General features: G+C 39.8%; 1 protein-coding gene across 3 annotated transcripts in view; it reads right to left on the bottom strand.

The window, feature by feature from the left end:
* Positions 1-14,691, bottom strand: part of enox1 (ecto-NOX disulfide-thiol exchanger 1) — a 136,053-nt gene that overhangs the window by 36,154 nt on the left and 85,208 nt on the right. For 2 of the 3 annotated variants that reach the window (XM_006806412.3, XM_087829746.1), the window contains exons 3-6: positions 10,231-10,377; positions 9,392-9,529; positions 1,453-1,620; positions 276-482 (exon numbers count right to left, since the gene is read on the bottom strand). In XM_006806412.3, the coding sequence (XP_006806475.2) occupies positions 276-482; positions 1,453-1,620; positions 9,392-9,529; positions 10,231-10,240 (523 nt within the window). In that variant the 5' untranslated portion in view covers positions 10,241-10,377. The remainder of the gene's footprint in view (positions 1-275; positions 483-1,452; positions 1,621-9,391; positions 9,530-10,230; positions 10,378-14,691) is intronic. The other variant, XM_006806413.3, reaches the window with a different exon arrangement.

Here is a 14,691-nt window from a genome sequence, read left to right as displayed (position 1 = left end):
CAGATCTGCTGTTATGCTGGGTACATTTTGTTAAAAACACAATGTTTTTAGCTAGCATTTCATTAGCCTTTCACTCCAAACTATGGATACACCAAGCAAACCAAGCTACTCAGCCAAAGCTAGCATTAACAGATAACTAGCCAACTACCTTTTTATCCCAATATGGCCCGCAACAACAACAAAAAAACAACAAAGAAACAAACCAAGACAAACAAATGAAAACAATATCCCAACTGCAAACTTGAGGCATTGTATTTCCCAAGAAAAGTGCTCACCTGACAGGTAAATAGCCTTGTCTACCATGAACTCCTCACTGAAGCGGATGTGGCAGAAGTTCTTCTTGCTCTTTCGGATGGCGGTGATCTCCCCACATTGGTCAAACACTTCCCTGATGATTTCCTCTGTGGCGTTCTCTGGCAAACCCCCCACAAATACTGTCTTACAGCCGGGAGGGCGCTCCCGTGTCGACGGAGGAGGAAGGTCTGAGGCACAATAAAAGGACCGGTTACATGATTATATGGCCACATCATCCACAGCTCTCCTGCTACACTGCAGTTTAAAGAGGAAAACTATTGACTTTTATGTCAAGTTTGAGCAATTAAAAAGAAAAAAAACAACAACATTTAAATAATAACATCTAATATTAAAATAGATTCCATCTCACATTTAAGCTAATTACCTAAGTTACAGCCTGTAAAGTCTCACCACTAGATATGAGCAGACTGCAGTCAACTGAATTCAGTTTTTTAACCACTTCAAATTCTGCTACATAATTCTAACTATGTTGGCTGCTGTAGGACAAACAACTCTGGTTGCCTTTCATCTGTTGTTTAGTGTAGGCTCTCAGCCTGCTGTTTACCTCAGCTGTCAATACGTGTCAATGCATATTTTTCTGGATACAGTGATACTGAGGTGAGTTGTTGAGGATATCCTAAACTTTTCTGTTGGTAAGCTCTGCTGTTTTTGACAGTGTTAACTGCTGTCAGTCGGCATTAGTGAAACTTTCTTTGACGTCGAGCTAACGTTATTGGACTTGGACACTTAGCGAACAAACTCTCATATGGTCTGAGAATGTAATCAAACTGTTTATGAGAAGGAAAGCGTCATTTCTTTGGACACTCGAGTGTAACATTAGCTGGCAAAGTGTTATAAACAGCTGTTGTTGTATAGCCAGCTCATTATTATCATTATATAAAAGATGGAGCTTGAGATGAGGAGGAAGAGAATTCAAAAATGCTTGTTGCATTGCCTCTTTCACGTTTTTGCTTCTTTGTTGAAGGAGGCAACTTCTGGACTCTATTAAATAAGTATATAAACATTACTGACTGTACATTTGAGCTAATCAGTTTACTTTTACTAGCCTGATATTGCTGTCTACCTTTACTGCAAAAGTCACACCGCTAAAAGGTTTCAAGTAAAGTTTATCGGTTCTACATTAAAGTACAGTCTTACTAGGGTTCTGAGGGAAGAGAGTGCAGCTCTTGCAGTGGATGATCTCCTTGATGACGGGCATGTCGGGGGGAACGGGTGGAGGGGGGACCAGGCTGATTCCTGCTATCATGGGGTTTATGGGTGCAATGAGTCCCAGCCCAGGGTCGAATCTCTGGATACACAGAGAATCTGCATGACAGGATAACAACAGATTACACATCGAAAAAACATAATTTTTCATACTTTCTTTTCCAGTACGTAAAGAATGATATAGTCTGATTTCAGTCATGCTAACACCATGTCTCTAGGGATGATGTGTCTGCTGGTTGCTGAGAGATATAACATCTATCCAATGAATGGAATGATGTAATGTTTTGCAAAGACATTCATGGTGAGCAGAGGTTAAATTCAGTGACTTGTTCTAGCATCATCACAACGTTTACATTTGTGGCTGTGAAAGACACATTTCAGCAACTTTTGTTAGCAATCCTCCCCAGAGGAAATTCTCTGTCACTGTAATTGGCAAATAGCAAAAATATTTTCCTATTTAGACCATCCAAGGTCTAAATAGGAAAATATTGAAAAGTCTAAATGTGTGAAGAAGACACATTTGACTTCATATTATTGTGCTTTATTTTTAAATATCACTGTTATTATTATGAATATATGGGTATTGTGATGCTGCTGTTGTACATTTGCAATGCTTCACTTACACCTCAGTGACTGCCTCACAAGTTGGTCCTGAACTGGAGTTTCCACATGAATAAATTCCCTTTTCAAACGCTCATAGTTACCATCATTGACACCGCCAAACTATTCAGAGGAATGGTTTATTCAGTACCAAGAGTTGGTATATTTAAGGGCCTTTATTAAACCAGTGGGTGGTTTATTTATAGAGAAACAGGGCATATTTATAGAGGAAAGTGAGCTAAATTGGACAATAACCCATTTTTGTGAGAGGAGAAAACAAAAGCATTATTGGGTTATAATTGCACTTTACCATTTTTAAATCCTGTTGAAGAACCAATAAAACTGTTATTGTTGAGGTTTCTGTGTAGGTTCTTAGTTATCCAGGTCATGTGTGACTGTCGCTTTCTATCCAAGCTCCTTTGACTATTGTTGAATTCATTAGGACTCTGGGACTTAGATGGCTGGAAGGTTGTTACCGTTAAAACCCGATTAGTGGTCATAACAAGAGCTCGTATATACAACATCAACCGCATATGCAGAAGAGAAAAGGAAACTAGAAAGTATAAACGATCACTCCCTAGATAAGAGATAAAAGAAAAGCTGGGGACTGGATCCTTGGAAAAGGACAAGAAAATATCATCTCGAGTGTACTAATGGGAAAAGCGCAAGGGAGGAGAGGAGAGAGAGAGGGAAGAAGAAAATCTCTGTTCTCTAGGACAAAGAGAAAGTGAGGAAGAAGGGGGAAGATAAACAGTGAGAGGACAGAGGCGACAGGAGCAATGCTTCAGCTGTCTGGGTGAAAATAGAACAGGCAGGTTGGAGGAGGGCGGAGCAGCATTGCATGTTCCTATCTTCAACGCTGCAATAACAAGGGAGCGGGAGGAACAAACCGTCAGCAGAAAATCACCCCCACCACCCCACCGCTGCCCACACAGCCACAACACCACAGAAAATAAAGTGATTCAGATTACAGGCGAGGGAAGCTGTCACACTTGGAAAGGACAAACGTCCCTTACAGAAATTCAATAAAAAATAAACGTTTCTTTTTTTCCCTGCTTTGTACAGAGGATTGATAGAATGCACCAGTGATTTAGTGCGAAGGCTTTTACTCCTGCCGGTCTGAACATTCAGCACACTGCAAGCCTTCGTTGGAAACAATCAGCAGCTCACAGGAAGCACAGGAAGTGAGGCGCTTCAGTTAGCTTGGGATAAAGGGAAAAATATAAAATTACCAATGGTATTCTCAAACCGCTCACATTTCTTTCCTCATAGGCATTGCAAATCCCTCAAAACAAATGTGCCAAAACCTGTGGTTGCAGAAATGAGTCCGGTTCTAAAAGCATCTCGCTCCCAAGAGATGGATGCCAGGTGACCATACCCAGGTGCTATTTGAGGCTTCACCTCTGCTAGTTGAGAGCTTACCTGTGGTTAATTGCACCTAGCCAAAATTTATGCTTTTGACAAGTCATTTTCATAAGTTAGTTGTAGTACTTTATTTGTATATGTGGCACATCTGTCATTTAGGGCAGCAATGAAGCATCTCCATTTTTGTCCTTCCTTACAGTAGCCAACTTATTTGTATGTTAGTCAACACTATTTATTACATATCTGCTTCTTTGCATCTATACCATACATGAAGGCAACTACTTCAGTTTGCAAGTGTTAGCCGATAACTTTACACTCCACCGGCTCGTCACTTCTGCCTCCAAATGACCAAGATGACAGAGGATTGATTAGATGCTAAAATGTTAGATGATATATATTCATCAAATATTTTGTGCCTCTCAGACAAGGTAAGTGATGCTCTTATTCATTTGTTTGAGATTGTTTTTCTTTCCTTTCACAAGTAGATAAAGGTCTTTTGATGAATTTCAATTAAAATATTTTATATAGCACAAAATCACAACAACAGTCAAGATAAGAACCAGGCTCAGAGAGGGGCGCCCGTCTGCCATGACCGGTTGGGGGTGAGGGGAGGAAGACGGGATGAAATACACAGTGTGGAGAGAGATTAATAATGATTAAATGCAGTGAGAATAAACAAAGAGTGAGTGAAATGAGGTGAGTGAAGAAGTGTATCAAAGGAAATCACCAGCAGCCTAGGCCCACTGCAATCTGACTAAGAGACAGCTCATGGTCACTTGATCCAGCCCGAACTACGAGCTGTAGCCAAAAAGGAAAGTTTTACACCTAATCTTAAAAGTAGAGTGTCTGTCTCCCAAATGCAGGTTGAAATATCTTGTTATAGGGCCATCAGCCTGCAGCAGATATTCATGTGGATGGGTGTGTTACATAAGGAACTGACAAAGATTCAGACTTTGGAAGGATGAGGACAGTTTTGGAGAGCATTCCAGAAGATGAATACTACTCCTTAGATTTTGTCAGTCCCCACACTGCTGAGCTCAAGCTGAGATTTGCACAAAGGGAGTGATGTGGCCTGGTGCTTCACATCCTTCAATAAATAATCTTTTTTTTTTTTTGAGTGATTATTAGATAAACCCTCCACATGAAAGCCTCATAAAAGCATTTCTTGGAGAAAAATGGCCTTTATGCTGGTAATCTTTGGTCAGCACAATACTAATAATTCCAGACATATACTAATTTGTACTCAGCATTAGATCACACCGAGTGCTGCAGGGTAAAACACATTTTGTTTAGTATAGAGAAAAATGCTTCATGTACTCTTTATTACACATCTTGAGGCTTATAAAAAGAAAGAAAAAACACTTGAGAAATAATCCTCCATTAATCTGACCACATAGAGCCAAGATGCATTCAGAGATTCTTCAGGTCTTAGGAAAACTCATTAAAATGGCATCTGCGATACCCTCGACAGGTAAATTACACATCTCCTTGCCACATTCATCATAATCACAAAAGGCTGGTTTTGTTCATAGCTTTTCCTCCAGGAGCCAAAGTGATTCAAGCCAGGTTCATTTCTCTGGCTGAGAGCTCTGCTGCGACTGCCAGACTCAGAAACAGAGGAAGGAATATAAGGAAGAAAAACGCACACACACACACGCACACACACACACACACACACACACACACACACACACACACACACACACACACACACACACACACACACACACACACACAGAAGTAACTGAAAAAAATTAAAACCAGAGCCATGAAGTAAAAAGACGGGCTCTGACAGTAAAAAAACAGTGATCGTGCCTCTAATTGTGCTTATTTTGTACTATACACTGGAACCACTGACAGAAACGCGTAGCATTGACCGTGCTGCGAAACATCTGGCTGTGATTAACATCAAGGTGAGAGCTCATCAGTCACGACACACCCATACAATGAAAAGTGAGCATTTAAATGTATCCTAATTGTAATCTTAACACAAATCACACTGGAGCTCTGACCCACATGGCCTCGTTTTTAGCCCTTAACAAATGGGTCCAGGTTTCACACATGTTTCCAATACTTTACAATATCATAACAAATGACTCTGCATATTAGTTCAAAGTGTTGGTACTTGTAATAAACTTAAATATATATACTTTTTAGATCCTGGACTTTTTTAACTGCATTACATCTGTGCAGTAGCTAGGGTTAGCAGGATTAACATTAAAGTTTCCTTCTTATAACACAGAAGGACAGAAGCTGCAGTTAGGAAAGTTTACCTGCTTTATTTTTAGTCTTGAAGATTGGCCTTTGCACCTTTTGCTTAATGTTGCACTGTGACACTGTGGGCATATAAGGAGACGAGACGGTGAGAGGGCATCAGGTTCTTACAGGATTCTGTTTATTTTGTACAGATAACACAAGGTGTGAAATGATGCAGCATTAATGACCATTTACTTTTGTTTCTGGCATTGCTTCTGTTGATTCTCACTGTAACTGTAACTCAAGTTAAGTCCAAACTAACTTATAAATAATTCTTGGTTTAAGCTGCTCAAATACACAGCAGGAAATTTGGTACGCCCACCAACTGCACTGGGCCAACCAATCTTTAAGTCTTCTCTAAATTCATCAGGTCCACTTATGTGATGTCACAGGCTCCGTGTGCTTTGTCCTGCAGTTGTCTTTTTATATAGGGACGCCACATTTTCATTACCTAAAGATCTCAGTGTTAGGGTCAAACAAACAACCTGCAAAAATCCAAACTACTATCAAGAAATCACCAAAGCAGACTGAGAGAACACAGAAGAAACATACACACCAAAGAGAGATAAAAGGGCACAAGATGAACTGAAATGAGGCAGAGATGTGGGTGGGAAAAAGAACAAAGGGGAGCCACACGAGGAACTAAACTTCACAATAAAACACAAAGTAAACTCAGATCCACACATACATACTATTTTATTACTTTAAATAAAGTCTCTGAATACTATCAGCACCACTTTAAAAAATTAATAACTGTCTCCCTGAAACATTTGAAAGCAGTAACACATGTTTCTGTGGTATGACCCTTCAAAAGACACATATCTGATCCACTCGTTCGTCTTTTTTTTCTGTCAGCCTTTCATTACCTAAACGTTCCCTCCCTCCCTGTAGTTTAACAAGGGAAGAGAGCTGCAGATGTTGCCAGAGGTGTAGTCTCATCACATCATCAGAGCGAAAGAGCATGTCATCATTTTAATATTTCCACTCGGATCCAGAGGAATTTGGTTGCTACGATGCTGTTTGTCCCTCCCTACAACAGCTCCTCTCTCCTCATTGTGGCTTCACTCAGTTAAATCCATGCAATCAATTATTCTGGACTTAACACACACACACAACCAACTACTCAACAAATCTCCCCACGTGTTCACATATTAAAGCCCCACAATGCAGCACTTATACAACGACAGCTCTTAAATGGTAACACACACGCGACCATAAAGCTCAGACAAATCCCCACGTCTCAGAAAGACAATTTCGTAAATAGATCCTGAGGTGAAATTAAGCCCAGAGAAAGAGAAAACGAAGCAGAGCAGCTAGACAGAGCTTAGTGTAGTTTTAGTTGAAATAACAAGTGAGAGCGGTTAGTCTGGAGCACAGCCACACTGTACACCCTGCTGAGGGACACAGAAAGATCAGTTTCTAGTTGTGACCTTGCATATTTTTCTCTGGTTACACTTCGTAGTCCGCCGGGCACTTTTTGAGGTATATGGTTTACATATGAAAAAAAAAGAAAAAAAGAGAGAACAAAACAGCAGTATTTATTATGTCCAGATGTTTCAGTTTATATTGAGACGAATGCTTTTTCCAGCCCTGCCCTCTTTAGCAAAGTGTCACAGTTTGATACATCTGGAAAATTTCTGCCTGCTGATGCAAGAAGCACTCTGTTCTTATAACAACACACAGATTATAAGAAGATGTCCAGAGTTCATAATGAATAATATCTGCTTTGTGGTCCAGGAACGCTCCAAAGATTCACAGGAAGAATCTGTTGGGGGATAATTAATAGGAGAGCAAAGAAAGGCTGCAGAGCAGTGCTGTCTGGTACATTTAGTGTTGGCTGAGAAGTGATAAAAGCAGTCAGGAAGTTACATTTAGGTTTTAGATATGTTACTGAAACAGAATTAAATACAAGTATTTTCCAAAAATTTCTTCAGATTAAATAAAAGCCAAAAGATTTTTTTAAAGCAAGTGAAAGAGAATTTCACAAAGGATGAAATACTAGAAAAACATCCTATCGTTCTGACATGCTCGGTGGGTTTGTTGGGGTAGCAGGTTATTATATGACATTGTGTCCTCATGCTAAATGTATGCATCATTGATTGAGTCTAAACAAAACAAACCCAAAAAAAATAGATGTTTGCACATGTGTTCAGGTCAGGCCCGACTAACTGCTTCATCCAGAATAAATAAATAATAATGACTAAATTCATTTCAGGTTGCTTTTCTCCCTATCAAGTAACCAGTTCCATCGCTGAGCCGCAGGTCTTCCAACAATCCTCACATGGTTCCCATCCCGCGTCCCCCTCTGTAGCCAACTATGGTGCACATTTGTGCACACCCTGTTTTTCTTGTTTTGAACTGATTCACACGGATTCAGTGATATTTCTGAGCCCTGAGGCTTGAAAAAAAAAGTTCAATGATACATCGAGGTTTTTACTTTTACCAAGAAATAACACGGCAAGGACAGGATCTACTAACAGCTTGTATGAGTGCAAAACTTTCTCTAAGCACAGGAGAACGTGGGATTTACTAAAGAGGCGCAGTAAATGTTTAGTGATGGAAAGGCATGGTCAGTAATTTTTGATGTATCCAGAGAACAACTCTCTCAACTCTTTTTGATTTTGCTCATTAATCAAAACATATTGATTCTTTTCCACTGCCTCACATCAACCTGAACCTTCATGTTGTTTCCAGTCAGCACCAGATATGCAAAACTCACATCTCCAATTTTTCTCACTGTACAGTCTGTTTCTCAGGGCCCAGATAACAGGCTGTTATCTGGCTTACAGACTCAAACCTTTTTAGTGCTGGTGGAAGTGGTGGGACCATAACATTACCTCGTGTGGTGAGTGATTTTATTTCCATCTGGAGAATTTGAGAGTCTCTTTAGGTAACATTAAGTAGTAATAACTAAAGCAATACAGCCCTTGTACCTTCTACATGAAGACCTGCAATATACATATCCACAGATTTATGGTTGCTGAGAGCTTCTGAAACTGAGACAATCAAATACAGACCAATGCATTCATTGGACAAACAGGGCCTGGATCCAGAAATGATCGAGCAGCATATACGTTTATTCACCTTACTTAACATCTGTCACATATCCATGATATTTACAGAGCGAATACGACGACTGATATTGATATCTGATATTTCACAGGTGTTTATATGATTACTCTGTTTTTAAAAAATCCACTTAACTCCATCCTCGAGGTTTTCGTACCACGAACGTGCTGCTAGTTAACAGGCCACCTGTTGTTTTTTTTCTCACATAAGAGGTGATAGGGTTAAAACACTGAGCTGCTAAAATTCTGCTAAAATGATAACATGCTTCCTTATTTCCATGATTGTACTTGATGTAATTGTTTTGAATGAATGACACAAATGAGACAAGAACTTTTAATTATTGGTAATCTAAACAGCCCTTTAAAATATTCCTAAATCAACCTTCATATTCATCCTTGGGATCAGCTTGGGACATGTAGTAACACCCCTGCTATAAAACACCTGCTGAAAACAGTGGTTCTTTTATATTGTGTGTGTGTGTATATATATATATATATATATATATATATATATATATATATATATATATATATATGTTGGCCAATGGAATAAATTTTGTAAAGTTGAGAGTAGAGGGTACCTGAAACCAGCTGCTGCCCGCTGATGCCCATGGGCATGATGCCCAGGTTGTTCATGGCTGTGGCCCAGGCTCCATGATCAGCGACAGGAACACTAATGTGGTTCTGCTCAGCACCCAGGTTGCCTACACCATCAGCTGCTGTAGCAGAAACAAGAAAAACACATTGAATGCAATACAGGATGAAACTGCATTAAATGAGAAGGTAATATTTTCTGGGAAAAGGTTTTAAAAAGTGGGGACGGCTCATATTACAAAATTCAATATTGCTTTTCAATAAGCTACCAGTGTGACTGTGTCTTGTACAGAAAGCGATGTATTAAGCTTAGCTCAATAAGTGTTTTACACTACAACAAGTGTTTTATAACGAGTCTTTCAGAATCAGCCGGCACACTTTGAGTGTTAACTTAGCAAAGTTTTAGCTGCAGGTGTTCCTGAAGGCTCCTGTGATAAATTCTGCTGCAGAAAATAGATCCATTCACGATAACAAAAGGAGACTGCAGAGCACAACCGGGGACAAAATATGTCAAACAGCCGAGTATTGCTGTCACAGAAGATGAACTCAGAAATGGTCAGAGGAAGTTATTTTGATACTTTCAATCCCCTGTAACTGACAGATCAGGCATACAAATGTGGAGAAAAGGCTTCAACAAGGAGGACTGTCTTCCACGTGGATTTATGCTATCTCTGGGAAACTTTCCCAACAGAATCCTGTCAAAGTTTTTCCTCTCCTTTCTTGCAAAAAAAGGAAAAAACATATATACATATACACACACAGAAGAAAAAACATGGCCTAACAAAGTTGGCCTATCTTCAGAAAGTACAGTAAATTCAATATGTACCACTGGCCATAGCAGGGGGTCTTTTCTCTCCACTCTCTGCAGTCCTGTCATCAGATCTTTCCTCCGGCTGACGGTAAGATGGAGGGATGGATTATTGGCTGGGAGAACACAGGGGCCCATCCACTCCAAGCCACAGTCACAGTCCACCTGTGAAATACAAAAAAAACGGAAGTTAAGGACTTTGAAACATGGCAAAGTCCTAAAAAAAATCCTTGAGACTGGAAATGAATCACTAAGCCAAAGTTGATGCAAGAGCAGAGAAATCTTTAGGCAATTAGGAAGAAATGCTCCAATCCCAGCTGACTTTCTACCAAGAAAAGAAGCTTAAAGCACACACACACGTACACACACATATACTGACACTTAAGCAGCAGTTTCTAATCTTAGAAAACACACAGAACTGCGATATGAACTCCTCTCTCGCTGGTTAATACGCACACAGACACACACTCGCGCCCTTTATGTGTGTTGTTAGTGGGCCGGCATCTCGCTCATTAACAGTTTCCCACCCCTGCGCTGAGCCGAGCTGTCGGCGCCACACGGAGAACATCAGAGGAACAAACTGACAGCGCTCGGTGACGCTGAACAAATCCCACATTTCTGTGTGACAGGCTGGTTTTTCAGCTGCATCCATACCAATTACAAGCAGGAATCATGCAAAGCAACAACAGCACCATTGTTCCTGAGTCTTGACACCCACTGTGGCCGTTTCTATAATTATGCTTTTCTTATTCAGTATAAATTTCAGTCAACCCACCACTTTGGTCCACATTGAGCTATATCAACAACTATAAGCCAGGATGCAATGAGATTTTGTGCAGACACAATCCAAAGACGATGTGTTGCAGTTTACATTTTTCCCCTTTGCTGCATTTACTGCATAACGTATATGTATAGAATTTAAAGTTTTAGCTCTTGGTTGAAATGTTTGGGTTTTGAACGGTAAATGGATTCTTACATAGTGCTTTTCTACTCTCCTGGAGCACTCAATACACTTTATACAACTTGCGTCACTCACGTCAGCATTTTTCTATGCTTAAGTGCTTTCAATATAACATTCACTCTATGACGGAAGCATCAAAGACCAAGTTGGAGTTAGTATTTTGCCAAAGACTGGAGCAGCCAAGGATCAAACCATAAACTCTCCAATTAGCAGATGACCTGCTCTCCAGCCACCCCAAGCTTACAGTACCTGGTGTTCCCAGTGGGTCTCCCATCCAAATACTAAGCAGGACTGACCCTCCTTAGCTTCTGAGATCAGATGGGATGGGTGTGCTCAGGGTGGTACAGCTATAAGCTGTGTTTTTAATGTGTATCAATGCATTTTGCCTCTGCTTATGGCACTCTATTGATTCATTTAACCTAATTATTCTGCCATTTAAATAGAACACTCTAGAAAATTACATTTTGATCGCGAAGGACCAGCCAGCTATTTTCTTTACTAATTTACTATGCTATGGGTCACTGATGGCTGGAGACCCCAGTATGCACTGCCATTAAGAAAGGGAAGGTTAGCAAGCAATGCTAACTAGCCTCCACTGGTCCAATTAGTGTCACAGGGGAAGTGCGGAGCAACATTTTGGTTCTTGGTAATTTAACTCATTATTGGGGATGTCATTTTATCTGGACTAACAGAAAAAGAAACAGAAAGCAAATAAACTACATTTAAATTTATAAAGGGAAAGACTTTAAAACAAGTTTGCTTTTTTTCTTGTCAGTGTTAAGGTAAACCAGAGATAATTAAGATAGACCTAACCTTCAGATCTGAAAAGTCAAGTAGGAAGTGCCTCAAAAAACCAGGAAGTAGTTTTGAAATTATATATTTCTATGAATTTATTGTTCAATGATTAATGACATTAGAAAACAAATTTGTAAAGAGTTTACAGTTTCAGTTGATATTTTAAAGTCTTCCTGAACACACCATGACATTCATTTAGTAAATTCAAGATCCATTTAGAGTAAAATAGATTCTAAAGCAGGATGCACTTTATGCCATTGCTTCATCACTGACTAGTCGACTCTCAGCCAGATCAACTCCTTGCTTACGTCCAGTTTCAACATATAAAGATGGCAATGGACAAAATGCTAAATGTAAGCAAACTTCCAAATGGGCTACTTCCATCTTTTATTTACAGTTTGTGTTTTTGTGTACAACAGCAACCAGAGTTAGTGGCACTCCAGTGGCATATTAGATGTGCTTTAATGAGGTCTGACTCTGCTGAGGCTCATCTTTGGTGGGTTAATTAATGACCTATATGTTGGTGCTGGCATGTTTCCATCTGTCAGAACAGCAGAAAGATTTCCATTTCCTTGGTTTTTCCACATTTTACACTGAGCTGGTGTTTAAATTATGAGAGCAGCAGTCAATAGAGGGAAAAGAAGGTCCTTCTGTCTGTAATTATTACTGACACGTGAAAAATAACCCACATGTGCTTTGGACTCATTAAGCAGGTAATGTTTAAATCACCCAACAACAAGAATGATGGTTTCTATAAATATGTTGAAAAAAGGTTATGTGTCTTTAGAGAACTATAAAAGGTCGTCCTATCTCAAAGCTGCATTTGTCAGGAGTAGACTGTATCTTTGATGTAGGATTCAAAATGTTTGACATGCTGAACACGTTGCCCTCACTCTCTCTCTGTCAGCCCACTCTGCTCTGCAGTAATCACCATTATTCACATCTGACACCAGGAAACCAGCTGAGCCCCGCAACACATCCTGCTTTAATTGAGACACAATCATATCGATGACTTTTCATTAATGACCGCACACTACGACGTGCGGTTGAGGGAGGCCGCGAGTTAAATTCCAAAATGTACACTTTTCTCGCTGCAGTCATAAATCTTAATTATAAATGTGATGATTGGACAATATTTGCAGTTTCAGTGAAAATGTTTGCCTTTGCTGCAGGCCTCATCAGAACAGATCGGTTTTGTTTGTGTCACTGGCACGGTCTCAGCACTGAGGAGGCAGCCAATCAAATACCGCTGCACTGAAGATTTACATGTGTAGAGCATATAGGACACGTGTTTAAAGTAAATGAAGATGGATGATTCTCACATATCAGAGCACAAAGATGCACAGTCATTTCCAAAGAAACGAACCTTTAACCTAGACCCCGAACTGATCCCTTAAACCACATCTTAACCGTGAAAGAGCCTGATAAAGGAATGAGGACCTGAGAAAAATGTCCTCACAAAGACAGGCGAACCTAAGCACACACACATCCTGCAGGCAGAATTAGGTCCCCGGCGATACAGCGGGGGGATTGTGGATGAAGCAAAGGCTTTTGACAGGCTGAGGAGGCTGCTTCGCTGCAGCATCTCAGGAAGTTCACAAGTTTAAGAATGATTTATCTTGCATAAAAAAGGCACTTAGCACAATAGCGGTTTGGCTCCGAAGACGGCCTTGTCTCCAGCACCACCAGCAGACTGCGTCACTGTATAGCAGACTCTCATAATGTGATACTGCACTGCTTATGCTACACAGTTAGTCACAAATTAGACTTACATGTGTTTAAATGCTGCATATTATTTGTGAAGCCAACAGAAGTTACGTTTAAGCGTGTCAATAAAAGTCAATAAAATTTCAAATCACACAAAAGAATAGTAACGGCATCCACAAGGTTGACTGACACAACACTGTGTGTGACATTAACAATCTCCAGATCCTAATGACTTTGGTTTGCTGTTCACAATCGCTTTTATAGCTTTTTCTCTGAAAGAGATGCGATGGCAGCAGTGAAAATGAGGCAAATCAGTAAAGTTGTGGATTGGATTGGATCCAGATCTCAAGCTTACCTGAATAAAACTATTTTTTTGTTCCAGAGAGGCTTGAAAAGTGGGGATGAAGGAAAACACATTTACAGTTATGGCAAAAAGAAACTGCATACTCTTTTCATTTGAAGGTTTTAGATATCAGGACTTAACAAAAATCATCTGTTCCTTAGCAGGTTTTAAATTCTGAAAAGTACAGCCTCAGATGAACAACAATATGTGACACATCAAAATGAAGCTAAAATGCAGAAGCAGTCTATGAAAAAGTATTAAGCACTCTATAAAAGCAGGGGTTTGCTGGTCTGGAGTTCAGGTTTTTTCAACACAATCGTATGTAGGAGATACAAAGCAAAGACTTAAAGAGAAAAACTTTGCTGCCAATCAGTCTGAGAAGAGTTATAAGGCTAATTCCAAACAATTTGAAGTCCATCATTTAAAGTTGTTGACAAGTGGAAGCTATATAAAACCAATCTTCCAAGCAAATTCAACCCAAGAACTACACATCAGGCTCTACAGGTCTCAGTTAGCAAGTTGTTACTTTTTAAAAAAGTTTTATACAATTAAAAAAGACTTAACAAGCATGAATTGTTTGGAAGAACAGACATGACCAAAGTGGCCAGATGTTTGGCCGTAATGCACAGCACCACGTTAGGCAAAAACCAAACTCAGCATCTCAGCACAAACA

Source organism: Neolamprologus brichardi, chromosome 16 (assembly GCF_056152115.1).
Source record: "Neolamprologus brichardi isolate AB-2024 chromosome 16, ASM5615211v1, whole genome shotgun sequence".
Taxonomy (NCBI): domain Eukaryota; kingdom Metazoa; phylum Chordata; class Actinopteri; order Cichliformes; family Cichlidae; genus Neolamprologus; species Neolamprologus brichardi.
The sequence above is the reverse complement of the archived record's forward strand: the minus strand, read 5'-3'. Positions and strand labels throughout refer to the sequence as shown.